Source organism: Hordeum vulgare, chromosome 7H (genome assembly GCF_904849725.1).
Source record: "Hordeum vulgare subsp. vulgare chromosome 7H, MorexV3_pseudomolecules_assembly, whole genome shotgun sequence".
Taxonomy (NCBI): Eukaryota; Viridiplantae; Streptophyta; class Magnoliopsida; order Poales; family Poaceae; genus Hordeum; species Hordeum vulgare.
In genome coordinates this window covers 9,411,429-9,426,609 of record NC_058524.1, presented here as the reverse complement: position 1 = coordinate 9,426,609, position 15,181 = coordinate 9,411,429, and the positions used below count along the sequence as shown (strand labels likewise).

The following is a 15,181-nucleotide window of genomic DNA, read 5'->3' as shown; positions in this document are numbered from 1 at the left end:
ACAACGAAGCCAACAGATGTCAGAGTTGTATTAAACTTCTCATGTCATTGCTTAGGTGCTTGTCTCAGACCATATAAAGATTTCAGCAACTTACACATCTTTCCTTCCTGACCTTCTATCACAAAGCCATCTGGTTGTTGCATATAGATTTCCTCATTTAGCTCTCCATTCAGGAAGCCGTCTTAACGTCCATTTGATGAACGAGAAGACCATGAGAGGCCGCCAATGAGAGTAGTACTCGAATGATGGTCAGTCTAGCCACAGGTGAGTAAGTATCAAAGAAATCTTCTTCTTCTTTCTAGGCATAGCCCTTGGCCACAAGCCTAGCCTTGTACTTTTCAATCGTACCATCGGGCCTAAGCATCTTTTTGAACACCCACTTGCATCCCAATGGTTTGCAACCATAGGGACGATCAGTGATTTCCCATGTCCCGTTAGCCATGATGGAATCCATCTCTCTACGGACCGCAGCTTTCCAGTAATCAGCATCTGGAGAAGCATACGCTTCTGAAATAGAAGTGGGATTATCATCCATGAGGTATACGAAGAAATCATCACCAAAGGTCTTTGCAGTCCTTTGTCTCTTGCCCCTACCAAGGGTTTCCTCGTCATCCTCCTCGGGATTATCATCATGTGTTTGTTCATAATATTCCATAGGAATAGCAGGCTCGGGAGTTATCTCAGATTTCTGTCTAGAAGTGCTTTGCATATCTCTCATGGGAAATATATCCTCAAAGAATGTAGCATCCCTCGACTCCATTATTGTACCGACCTTCACGTCAGGTACCTCAGATTTCACTACTAGAAATCTATAGCCTATGCTATTCTTAGCGTATCCCAAATTAACACAGTCCACAGTCTTTGGTCCAAGCTTACGCTTCTTGGGGATCGGTACATTGACTTTCGCCAAGCAGCCCCAAGTACGTAAGTACGAGAGCGTCGTCCTTCTCTTCGACCACTCCTCATAAGGAGTGACTTCATTATCTTTTGTAGGAACCTTATTCAGGACATGACACGCAGTCAATATAGCCTCCCCCCACCATGCCTTGGATAAACCCGATGTATCTAACATGGCGTTAACCAAATCAGTTAGAGTACGGTTTTTCCGCTCGGCAACCCCGTTTGACTGGGGTGAATAGGGAGGCGTCCTCTCATGAATAATGTCGTGTTCCGCACAAAAGGAATCAAACTCGTTTGAGAAGTAAAGATCAGAATGTATGAGTTCTAATGGTGCCAAGTGTCTCTCCTCTGCAGCCTTGTGAGGCTTGCGAGGTTGCTTTGCTTGCACATACGAATGGCACTTAGAACCTTTGGCTAAAGTGAAAGTCGGGATTAAATTCAATTTTGCTAGCCGCGACATAACACCGAAACTTATGTGACAAAGACGTGAATGCCAAACTTCAGATTCATTAACACTCGAATGAATATTGTTCACGACTATATTACAAAAATCTGCAAGGGAAAGGCGGAACACACCTCCGCACTCATAACCTTTTCCAACGAAAAGTCCATATTTCGTAACTACTACTTTATTAGACTCGAATACCAACTTAAACCCTTCTCTACACAGAAGGGAACCACTAACGAGGTTCTTCTTGATGGCGGGGACATGCTGCACGTTCTTCAACTGCACGATCCTTCCCGAAGTAAACTTCAGATCGACCGTGCCAACACCAAGAACAGAAGCACTCGCGTCATTCCCCAACAATACGGACCCGCGACCGGTGGCCTGATAAGAAGAAAACAATGATAAGTCAACACACACATGAATATTTGCACCCGTGTCCACCCACCAATCAATGGACCGACAAACTGAAAATACAGTAAGTAAATTACCGTACCCAGATGCACCACTTTCATTGTTGCCCACAATCATATTGGCAGACTTGGAGTCCTGCGCCGGCTTCTTGTACTTGTTTGGGCATTTCTTCGCCCAATGTTCCTCTGAACCACAAGTATAGCAGTCATCTCCCTTCTTATTCTTCTTGAAGGGCTTCTTTCCCTTCTTCTTGAAGTCGGTATTCTGTTGGACATAATTCTTTCCCTTGGGCTTGTGGGAATTGAAGTTCCTCTGATGTACCATATTGGCAGCAGAAGAGCTTTCCATCGCTTTTTCATTGGAGTCCTTTGCTCTCGAGTTCTGCTCAGCACTCAGATGGCCGATGATGTCCTCTACTGAGAACTCACGCCTCTGATGTTTCAGAGCAGTAGCAAAGTTCCTTCAGGAATTAGGGAGCTTAGCAATTATACAGCCCGCAACAAACTTGCCCGGCAAATTGCACTTAAGAACCTCAAGTTCTTTAGCTATGCATATTATCTCATGAGCCTGTTCCAATACAGAACGATTGTCAACCATCTTGTTATCGTGGAACTGCTCCATAACATACATCTCACTCCCAGCGTCGGTGGCCCCGAATTTAGATTCGAGCGCCTCCCACAAGTCTTTGGCAACATGCATATGTAAGTATGCGTCAACCATCTTATCTCCGATCACGCTTATGACTGCTCCAAGGAATAGGATGGTGGCCTCCGCGAACATCTTCTCCTGTTCAGGAGAGATCGTTCCCGTTGGAGTGACACCGGCTACCCAGAACACGTTCATAGCCATGAGCCATAAGGTGGTTCTCGTTTGCCAACGCTTGAAATAAGTACCGGTAAACTTGTCCGGTTTTAGTGCAGCAGCAAAATCATTACTCGAAAAATTCCTACAGACATTAGGTTTTTGGATTGTTGAGTAAATAGGCAATTTTCCGAGTGTATTAATCCATGAGATAATAACTAGCGACTAATGACGTAGTGATCTTGAACTAACCTAGCACATACTACGCATATAGTTGATGCATCTATGCAAGCAAGTAGTAGTGCTAGGATAAATACGAACATGAGGATAAACGAGTCATACCCTCCAATAGGCCAGTTGGCCGTAGCATCATCTGCCCTCTTCTTCTCAGCTTCAAGGGCGAGACGATCGGCCTCGGATGGTGAAGACATGGCGATGACGAGGACGTAGACGAAGCAGACGGACGGAGTCTGGTTCTCGTGGCTAGGGTAGGCGTTAGCCAGCTTATAAAGGCGGTTGGGCGGAGAGACGTGGGCCGAACCCACGTCCGAGTCTCCATTCCTGACCGTAGGTATGAGCTCGGCTCATTCCTGGAACCCGCATCGAGGCGTGACGAGACGGGCGGCGGAGGAGGAGTGCGCGAGGGCACCTTCTCTTCTCACTCTCCAATAGCATGTGGAAGAGAGACCCTTATAAAGGGGTCCAACTTCCCCTCCACTAGCGAGGTGGGACTAAACTTCCCACAACCTTGTCATGCCACCACCTACATGGGCCCTTGGAGATTTTTCTGAAATTCTCTTATGGGCCTAAGTCCCATCACTAATTTCAACACAATCAACACCCCTGGGGTGCCTTTTATACACGTCCACAAGGGACTATGAAAATAGACTAGGACTAGGTATCCTAATACTACTAGGACTCGGTTTGTCTTTCTTTCCTAATCCTATGTGTACAGGGCAACGTGATTAACTCACGCACATGATCAAGGTGGTCACTCTGCAAGCCGCAATCACCCAAATCAAGTAAAGTGACACGGCCGCTCGTGGCACCGCATCGGATGCCCTCCCAGCTGAAGCAGTCCGTTCCGGCCTTCCACGACTAGAGTGGAAGGCCGCAACAGACTCGTCGGTGATGGTGAAGGAACATTTCAGCCGGAGCAGCGCCGATGCTTGGTCCGGCAAGCATCGACCATGTGTTATGGCGGTGTGATTGATGAACGTACCAGCAGCCCAAGGTCGATTTATGCGAAGGTATGCAGATGGCCTCGATAAAGGCCGTCTACATTGAGGTTATTACGGTAGTGAAAGATCTAACAAATAAGGCTTATCAAATGGAAAAATTGGTTGATGGTTTGTACGTGCAAACAAATTTTCTGTCTTTTGTATAGTAGAGACTATAAGGTAGGCAGCTCAACCACCAAAAAACCTGCAATATCTCTAGCTCACTATGTGTATCTGGCTCCATCACCCGGTTTATTGGAGACGGCCATTGAGGATGCTTGCATGCTTCCCTTCTTAAGCCCGAAGAAAATATCCCATGTCTGCAGATAAGTACATCCCTTTAACTCGAGAGCAAACACAAGAACCAATCAATAGGATCATACATTTCAGTGTTAGTTTTTCTTGTAAAGTGACACTATTTCAATGTTATTACATATTTGCGTGCATTCATGTTGGACAAGAGTAAAATGCAAACATGCGTAGTATCTTTGAAGCATTGATTAATATTTTTATGCCACTATGGATGATTGGACCAAAACCATACATACACAATAGTACAAGACAGCTTGCATACCAATGTACTCGAGCGATATAAGTGCAACCGCTCATATATCTACCGATAAGATAATAAACCTATAACTATTACAAATTATGTATACACATCTTGTTGTGCACATATACTTTTCAATCATAAGTGATCATTCATGATTATTCCTATGAGGGAGCACCCATATCACTACAATTGCAACAGCAAACCCTACACCAATTCCCAATCCAACAAAAAGAAATAGCATAACATCCAAATGCTTCTCCTTTGAAATATGCAGGGCCGAATGTGGTGTTTTCTCATTGCTGCATTGTTTTGAAAGTGGAGGCCCACATAACCCAGTGTTGCCCATAAATGAGCTATTATCGAATGTCGAGAAATGAGGCGACTCTGGTATCCTCCCATGCAGCAAGTTGTTAGATAGGTTTAATGTTGTGAGAAAGTCGAGAGATGATACCTCCTGTGGAATCTCTCCTGAAATATGATTTGACGAGAGGTCCAAAGACTCCAGCTGGTTCAAACGACCGACCTGAGGAATCAGTCCCGTGATGGAGTTGTGCGACATGTTGAGTGATTGCAGCAAAACAAGTTTTCCAATAGCTTCTGGAATGCTGCCATGGATTGCATTGTTTGACAGATCAATGAATACCAGGCCTCTTAATAATTTGGTAAAGACTACCTCAAACCCTTTGTATGTGAGCACAATGTTAACTTGATATACTTGGTTGTTTTGGCTATTTGCACCATGATACTCCATCACTGGCGTTTGGTTCACAACTTTTACCATCATGGACTTCAATCCAACAAATATTTTTTCTGTCAATGTCCCTGATAAGTTGTTGGAGGACAAATCAAGGACCCGCAGACTTGGAAATTGGCACGCGTTCCTTTCATCAGCAATAAAAGGTGATATATGTCCAAAAAACTTGTTCGACTTCAGAACTAGGACTTGAAGTCTGGCAAGCATAGCCATCCAACATGGAAAAGAGTCACTAATTTGATTGTTTCCAATATCGAGGACCTCCAAGTATTTGCAAGATACTATAGATCTGGGCAACTGTCCTTCAATTTGGTTGTCGCTGAAGTCAAGTGCCTCAAACATGCAACTTTCGTTGATATTATGGGGCAACTCCCCAGAAAGTTTGTTTTCTTCCAGATTTAGAACTTGGAGTACATTCGCATCCTCCATTAGGCATGGAGGTATTGAACCACTGAGGTTATTCCAAGCAAGATCAATAATTTGTAGCGTTGTGCTACAAAAAGATGGTGAAATATTTCCCGAGAGGTGGTTTCTTGATGCCTTGAAATAGAGGGTATTATCAAGTTGAGTAGAAATGTTGATTGGCATGGATGTGAAATGGTTGCTTGAGTAGTCAAGCACCCTGGAGTATTTGGTTATAGGTATTGGCCCCTCAAACATGTTAAAACTGAGATCGAAATATAAGACAGACAAAGGAAGGAAGGTGTCATACCCAACAGTAGTAAAATAATTGTGTGATAAGTTCAGAAAGAAAAAACCAGCGCCTGTCCATTTCTCCCATGCCCAGTGGGGTATAGCTCCATGAATCTGGTTATTCGAAAGATCAACTCCATTTATGTCATTTAAATGTCTCAGAATGTTAGGGAAATTTGTTATGTTACATGATGCCAAAGATAGATACCAAATGTCAGGGAAGGATGCTAGTGAAGAATTATAATCTCCTTCAATTACATTTAATTTATTGTTTGAGAGATTCAAATCAAATAGTTTTTGCAATTTTGAGAACGAGTTCAGTTGCATGGTGCCAATTAAATTATTTGAATGAAGTTCGAGGGTATCTAATTGAGTTAAGTTGAAGATACCGCAAGGTATTACCCCTGAAAAATTGCAGTTATACAATGCCAGTTTCTTCAATTTGTTCAAATCACCAATGGAAGAAGGTATTTGTCCATGTAAACCACAATAGGAAACTTCTAGAACCTCTATGGAGGTTAAGTTTAGGATCCAGGGTGATATTGAACCTACTAGTCCCAACCCAGAGATCTGCAATGAGTTCAAGGATCTGAGCCTACCGATTGATGAGGGTAGCTCTCCAGCAAAACCGCGAGCATTAAGGCCAAGCTTCTTCAAATGTTTGAGATTACTAATGGAATTTGTTATTGTACCAGAGAAATTGGTGTCGCCGAGAAGTAAGTTCTCCAGATTACTGTCAGTTGAGAAATTTGGCAGATTACCTGTCATATGACGATTGTTTTGAAGGTCAATAGTCACTAGTTTTTTGTGTTGAAAGATCGCAGGAGGGACCCATCCTTGAAGGTCATGATTATAGCTAAGCCGGAGAACACTTAAGGAGGAGAAGTTGGCAAAGAATTCTGGGACTGAACCAGTCAACCAATTGTACTGTAGATCGACCACAGATAATGATTGCAAACTAGCGAGGGATCCACAGATGGGACTAGAGAGCGAGCATAAGGGCAAGCTAAGAACATTGATATTTGGTGTGTAATTGGCTAGAGCATTGCACCACTCTTCTCCTTGCCCGGACATGTCCACCCAGCCAAGATGGAGCTCCTCCAGACATGTAAGGTTTGCAACTAAGGTTGTTAAGTGAGGCAGTGTGAGCTCCCCTTTGTTGGTGAAACCACTGTCAACTATATAACCAATGTCAAACAGCTCAATAATTTCATATTGGAAGGAAAGATCGAGAGAAACCAAAGACATGAGACGGCCGATGCTATAGGCAGGCACTTGGCCTGAAAAGTTGCAAGTGGAAAGGTTAAGATGGGTGAGCATTGTGAGCTGCTCAAACCCGGTGGATGGTATTTCAGAAAGATTGAAGTCATTTCCACCCAGGTTGAGATACCTGAGGGAGGTCAGCTCGAAGATCACATGATCGAGGTGGTCACTCTGCAAGCCGCAATCACCCAAATCAAGTGAAGTGACACGGCCGCTGGTGGCACCGCATCGGATGCCCTCCCAGCTGCAGCAGTCCGTTCCGGCCTTCCACGACTGGAAGGCTGCGACAGACTCGTCGGTGGTGGTGAAGGAACGTTTCAGCCGGAGCAGCGCCGATGCTTGGTCCGGCAAGCATCGAGCATGTGTTATGGCGGTGTGATTGATGAACGTACCAGCAGCCCAAGGCGGGTGGGAGCTTACTGCCAGGAGCTGGATTTGTAGGAGGAGCAACAGCAGTACTAGTGGCAAGGGATGCATCATCATGCAGGACTTAGTATGTGGTAGCATTGTTTGGTTTGGAATGGCTCAAGAGTGAGCTGTGATCGATGGATTGATTTGTACGCTGCCTTGCACCCCTTTATATACACAGTGTCAATGGCAGACAAGGCATATGCAGTGCCGTGCATCTCTATCATGGGCCATGCGTCTCGTCCAGTAGCAGGATTTCTGTTTACTGGTCGTCGCACGTGATTTCTCAAGAAAAAGAAAAGAATAGCCGCTGGATGTACAAAGCCAATTACCGGATCAGCATTCTCCGGTCAGTCAACCTTCTCCAGGTCCGGCAAAATCAAAAATAAACTTCTCACCTGTACCACACAATACTTCTCATTCTAGCACAACCATACACTATCAATTATGGCTGCATGTATCAATTGATGCAGAGGTTGAGATCATATTCCTCCTTTTTCCAAACCAAAAAAGGACCACACACTACAAAAATCCAAATTAAACATACCAGCCCCATCACGTCAATCAGGAATTTACCGCACCACAAGAAGCTACGTGTGCTCAAGTAGTTGGCCGGCCCACCTATTATTTTGGTTTTCTCTTTAAAATTCGAAAACAAGAAATATATAGTTATTACCATGTTTAATTAAACTCATGTGTAAAAGAATGTACTCCTAACATTATGAAAGAAGACAAACAATTCATTAATTCTTCAAACTCATGCGTTTACTTTCTACAATTTGTTACACCGTCCATGGGAAATGTCCGTCTATCTAAAAAAAAAAAAAAATCAACACGACACATCAAATTGTCAACATGTCACAAAAATGGATGAATATGTAGGAGCAATTTGCGATATATGTTACAACATCCATTATAAATGTTTGTATATTTCAGAAAACCTGTTCGCCTAAGTCATTTGTCATTTGATATTGCAAAGACAACATGGCGGTCTCCGCACCGACAGTAAGAAACTATTATAGGAACAAACCGTATCAATTGGTCATAGTTACGTACAAATAAAAGAAAGAGCATAAACATAATGTAAAAAACAACAAAAAAGAAATGTTAGAAAAAGAAAAGTGTGTACAAAAAGAAAGAGGAAAATGAAAAGAGAGCGGAATCAGAAATAGAAGACACAAAAAGAAAAGTCATCGGTGGGGTTTGCTCTACAACATGCACCTACTATTACTCCATTACTCCCGATTTTTGTTTCGGAAATTCAAAAGGATGAACACACTTTTAAGTTGTGCTCAATAGAAGGGGTAGAAACATAGAAAAAATATCCCATTTCTTCACGCCTACTCTTGTGGTCAAAACTAATGGTCCTGCCCTCTAAACATCTTTAGTTACTTCTCGGAGATCAAGCAATATCACTCTAATTACATTTGGATGGTGTACAGTTGGGGGATATTAATTTGTTTGTTTTCGGGGAAACAAGGTCGATGTCTTGCCTCTCAGCTTATAAAGGCGGCTGGGCGGAGAGACGTGGGCCGAGCCCACGTCCGAGTCGGTAACAGCCCACAATCCGACGTCTCGGATCATGCCGTGTCCGTTGCGTATTCTCCGTTCCTGACCGACAAAAATAAGCGCGTAGGTATGAGCTCGGCTCATTCCCGCAACCCGCGTCGCGTCGCGTCGTGACGAGGCGGGCGGCGGAGGAGGAGTGCGCGAGGGCACCTTCTCTTCTCACTCTCCAATAGCATGTGGAAGAGAGACACTTATAAAGGGGTCCAACTTCTCCTCCACTAGCGGGATGGGACTAAACTTTCCGCCACCTTGTCATGCCACCACCTACATGGGCCCTTGGAGATTTTTCTGAAATTCTCTTATGGGCCTAAGGCCCATCACTAATTTCAACAATCCCCCACCAGATCTCAAGGGCACATCGTGTTCCATCGTTCCAATCACTGTTTTAATATACCAGCATTTCAGTGAAGACCTGCTAAGGTTGAGCTTCACCTAGAGCAAGCAGCTACACTCCTTTACAACTGAGCAATGGACTATGCCTTGAATTATCAGTTTGGCGTAAAGAAGCTTTACCACAAGTCTTACTAGTACTAGGCTACCGAAGGTGACCCCTCGGGTGGAGCATATTAGTCACACTCCTCGCCTATTCATGAGTTTACTAGAGATCACCCAAATCTCATAGACTGTGACCAGCAGTCAAGCTCATATAGGTGTGTTCCTCCAAAGATCGCTCTTTAGGACAGCATCTTGCTTACACATAAGCTTTAGAACACATTAAGACAGTAGTCATCCTACCATAAAGTATCCGGGAGCATTGCATCTCCAACGGAGTGGGTTAGTAAAGTTACTCTCCTCAGTTCACCGCTGGCTTGTTTTCCCAGGTCCTACTTCACGGGATCTCCGATCATATAGGTTGGGTTACTACCATGGCAACTCATGTGGGTCTCATACACATCTCCCTCGATGCACTATCCATCACAACACATGATAGCCCTTTAGTAAAGGGATCTGCCAGATTCTTAGTCGTTTGGATGTAATCCAACGCTATCACTCCGGAGTTTCTCAAACGTCTGACAGACTTCAATCTCATTCTTATATGTTTGTTGGACTTCATATTGTCCTTTGAACTCTTCACTTTGACAATAACCGTCTGATTATCGCAGTTCATAAGGATAGCCGGAACCGGCTTCTCAACCACAGGTAAGTCCATCAAGAGATCTTGAAGAAATTCTGCTTCGACACCAGATGTGTCTAATGCTGTTAATTCTGCTTCCATTGTCGATCTCGTTAAGATCGTTTGCTTGCAAGACTTCCAGGAAACAGCACCACCCCCAAGAGTAAACATATACCCAGTAGTGGCCTTCATCTCATCAGCATCAGAGATCCAATTCGCATCACTATACCCTTCAAGTACCGATATGTATCCCGTATAGTGAAGTCCGTGGTTGACAGTACCTTTCAGGTAACGCATAATTCTTTCAACAGCACGCCAATGAACATCGCCCGGGTTTGCAACAAACCGGCTAAGTTTGCTCACAGCAAACGCGATATCAGGCCTCGTTGCGCTTGCTAGGTACATAAGTGAACCGATAATTTGAGAGAATCTCAATTGATCTATAGTTGTGCCTTTAAACTTTCGAATAAGCACAGTAGGATCATATGGTGTTTGAGAAATTTTGCAGTCTGAACATCCAAAGCGACTCAAAATCTTCTCAACATAGTGGGATTGCAGAAGTGTAATCCCACCCTCATCATCTCTCAAAAGCTTGATGTTCAAGATAACATCAGCCACCCCAAGGTCCTTCATCTCAAAGTTTTGAGACAGAAAAGACTTAACCTCCTCAATTACTTTGAGGTTGGTTCCAAATATCAATATGTCATCAACATACAAGCACAATATAACTCCTTCGCCCCCACCATGGCGATAGTATACACATTTGTCAGCTTCATTAACAACGAAGCCAACAGATGTCAGAGTTGTATTAAACTTCTCATGTCATTGCTTAGGTGCTTGTCTCAGACCATATAAAGATTTCAGCAACTTACACATCTTTCCTTCCTGACCTTCTATCACAAAGCCATCTGGTTGTTGCATATAGATTTCCTCATTTAGCTCTCCATTCAGGAAGCCGTCTTAACGTCCATTTGATGAACGAGAAGACCATGAGAGGCCGCCAATGAGAGTAGTACTCGAATGATGGTCAGTCTAGCCACAGGTGAGTAAGTATCAAAGAAATCTTCTTCTTCTTTCTAGGCATAGCCCTTGGCCACAAGCCTAGCCTTGTACTTTTCAATCGTACCATCGGGCCTAAGCATCTTTTTGAACACCCACTTGCATCCCAATGGTTTGCAACCATAGGGACGATCAGTGATTTCCCATGTCCCGTTAGCCATGATGGAATCCATCTCGCTACGGACCGCAGCTTTCCAGTAATCAGCATCTGGAGAAGCATACGCTTCTGAAATAGAAGTGGGATTATCATCCATGAGGTATACGAAGAAATCATCACCAAAGGTCTTTGCAGTCCTTTGTCTCTTGCCCCTACCAAGGGTTTCCTCGTCATCCTCCTCGGGATTATCATCATGTGTTTGTTCATAATATTCCATAGGAATAGCAGGCTCGGGAGTTATCTCAGATTTCTGTCTAGAAGTGCTTTGCATATCTCTCATGGGAAATATATCCTCAAAGAATGTAGCATCCCTCGACTCCATTATTGTACCGACCTTCACGTCAGGTACCTCAGATTTCACTACTAGAAATCTATAGCCTATGCTATTCTTAGCGTATCCCAAATTAACACAGTCCACAGTCTTTGGTCCAAGCTTACGCTTCTTGGGGATCGGTACATTGACTTTCGCCAAGCAGCCCCAAGTACGTAAGTACGAGAGCGTCGTCCTTCTCTTCGACCACTCCTCATAAGGAGTGACTTCATTATCTTTTGTAGGAACCTTATTCAGGACATGACACGCAGTCAATATAGCCTCCCCCCACCATGCCTTGGATAAACCCGATGTATCTAACATGGCGTTAACCAAATCAGTTAGAGTACGGTTTTTCCGCTCGGCAACCCCGTTTGACTGGGGTGAATAGGGAGGCGTCCTCTCATGAATAATGTCGTGTTCCGCACAAAAGGAATCAAACTCGTTTGAGAAGTAAAGATCAGAATGTATGAGTTCTAATGGTGCCAAGTGTCTCTCCTCTGCAGCCTTGTGAGGCTTGCGAGGTTGCTTTGCTTGCACATACGAATGGCACTTAGAACCTTTGGCTAAAGTGAAAGTCGGGATTAAATTCAATTTTGCTAGCCGCGACATAACACCGAAACTTATGTGACAAAGACGTGAATGCCAAACTTCAGATTCATTAACACTCGAATGAATATTGTTCACGACTATATTACAAAAATCTGCAAGGGAAAGGCGGAACACACCTCCGCACTCATAACCTTTTCCAACGAAAAGTCCATATTTCGTAACTACTACTTTATTAGACTCGAATACCAACTTAAACCCTTCTCTACACAGAAGGGAACCACTAACGAGGTTCTTCTTGATGGCGGGGACATGCTGCACGTTCTTCAACTGCACGATCCTTCCCGAAGTAAACTTCAGATCGACCGTGCCAACACCAAGAACAGAAGCACTCGCGTCATTCCCCAACAATACGGACCCGCGACCGGTGGCCTGATAAGAAGAAAACAATGATAAGTCAACACACACATGAATATTTGCACCCGTGTCCACCCACCAATCAATGGACCGACAAACTGAAAATACAGTAAGTAAATTACCGTACCCAGATGCACCACTTTCATTGTTGCCCACAATCATATTGGCAGACTTGGAGTCCTGCGCCGGCTTCTTGTACTTGTTTGGGCATTTCTTCGCCCAATGTTCCTCTGAACCACAAGTATAGCAGTCATCTCCCTTCTTATTCTTCTTGAAGGGCTTCTTTCCCTTCTTCTTGAAGTCGGTATTCTGTTGGACATAATTCTTTCCCTTGGGCTTGTGGGAATTGAAGTTCCTCTGATGTACCATATTGGCAGCAGAAGAGCTTTCCATCGCTTTTTCATTGGAGTCCTTTGCTCTCGAGTTCTGCTCAGCACTCAGATGGCCGATGATGTCCTCTACTGAGAACTCACGCCTCTGATGTTTCAGAGCAGTAGCAAAGTTCCTTCAGGAATTAGGGAGCTTAGCAATTATACAGCCCGCAACAAACTTGCCCGGCAAATTGCACTTAAGAACCTCAAGTTCTTTAGCTATGCATATTATCTCATGAGCCTGTTCCAATACAGAACGATTGTCAACCATCTTGTTATCGTGGAACTGCTCCATAACATACATCTCACTCCCAGCGTCGGTGGCCCCGAATTTAGATTCGAGCGCCTCCCACAAGTCTTTGGCAACATGCATATGTAAGTATGCGTCAACCATCTTATCTCCGATCACGCTTATGACTGCTCCAAGGAATAGGATGGTGGCCTCCGCGAACATCTTCTCCTGTTCAGGAGAGATCGTTCCCGTTGGAGTGACACCGGCTACCCAGAACACGTTCATAGCCATGAGCCATAAGGTGGTTCTCGTTTGCCAACGCTTGAAATAAGTACCGGTAAACTTGTCCGGTTTTAGTGCAGCAGCAAAATCATTACTCGAAAAATTCCTACAGACATTAGGTTTTTGGATTGTTGAGTAAATAGGCAATTTTCCGAGTGTATTAATCCATGAGATAATAACTAGCGACTAATGACGTAGTGATCTTGAACTAACCTAGCACATACTACGCATATAGTTGATGCATCTATGCAAGCAAGTAGTAGTGCTAGGATAAATACGAACATGAGGATAAACGAGTCATACCCTCCAATAGGCCAGTTGGCCGTAGCATCATCTGCCCTCTTCTTCTCAGCTTCAAGGGCGAGACGATCGGCCTCGGATGGTGAAGACATGGCGATGACGAGGACGTAGACGAAGCAGACGGACGGAGTCTGGTTCTCGTGGCTAGGGTAGGCGTTAGCCAGCTTATAAAGGCGGTTGGGCGGAGAGACGTGGGCCGAACCCACGTCCGAGTCTCCATTCCTGACCGTAGGTATGAGCTCGGCTCATTCCTGGAACCCGCATCGAGGCGTGACGAGACGGGCGGCGGAGGAGGAGTGCGCGAGGGCACCTTCTCTTCTCACTCTCCAATAGCATGTGGAAGAGAGACCCTTATAAAGGGGTCCAACTTCCCCTCCACTAGCGAGGTGGGACTAAACTTCCCACAACCTTGTCATGCCACCACCTACATGGGCCCTTGGAGATTTTTCTGAAATTCTCTTATGGGCCTAAGTCCCATCACTAATTTCAACACAATCAACACCCCTGGGGTGCCTTTTATACACGTCCACAAGGGACTATGAAAATAGACTAGGACTAGGTATCCTAATACTACTAGGACTCGGTTTGTCTTTCTTTCCTAATCCTATGTGTACAGGGCAACGTGATTAACTCACGCACATGATCAAGGTGGTCACTCTGCAAGCCGCAATCACCCAAATCAAGTAAAGTGACACGGCCGCTCGTGGCACCGCATCGGATGCCCTCCCAGCTGAAGCAGTCCGTTCCGGCCTTCCACGACTAGAGTGGAAGGCCGCAACAGACTCGTCGGTGATGGTGAAGGAACATTTCAGCCGGAGCAGCGCCGATGCTTGGTCCGGCAAGCATCGACCATGTGTTATGGCGGTGTGATTGATGAACGTACCAGCAGCCCAAGGTCGATTTATGCGAAGGTATGCAGATGGCCTCGATAAAGGCCGTCTACATTGAGGTTATTACGGTAGTGAAAGATCTAACAAATAAGGCTTATCAAATGGAAAAATTGGTTGATGGTTTGTACGTGCAAACAAATTTTCTGTCTTTTGTATAGTAGAGACTATAAGGTAGGCAGCTCAACCACCAAAAAACCTGCAATATCTCTAGCTCACTATGTGTATCTGGCTCCATCACCCGGTTTATTGGAGACGGCCATTGAGGATGCTTGCATGCTTCCCTTCTTAAGCCCGAAGAAAATATCCCATGTCTGCAGATAAGTACATCCCTTTAACTCGAGAGCAAACACAAGAACCAATCAATAGGATCATACATTTCAGTGTTAGTTTTTCTTGTAAAGTGACACTATTTCAATGTTATTACATATTTGCGTGCATTCATGTTGGACAAGAGTAAAATGCAAACATGCGTAGTATCTT

The 15,181-nt window shown here is 44.5% G+C and overlaps 1 protein-coding gene across 1 annotated transcript; it reads right to left on the bottom strand.

Moving 5' to 3' along the window:
* Positions 1-4,269: 4,269 nt before the first annotated feature.
* LOC123411851 (receptor-like protein 7) lies at positions 4,270-7,989 on the bottom strand. Its single transcript, XM_045104810.1, has one exon. The coding sequence runs from the start codon at positions 7,548-7,550 to the stop codon at positions 4,479-4,481; it is 3,072 nt and encodes a 1,023-aa protein (XP_044960745.1). The 5' UTR covers positions 7,551-7,989; the 3' UTR covers positions 4,270-4,478.
* Between the last annotated feature and the right edge of the window lie 7,192 nt (positions 7,990-15,181).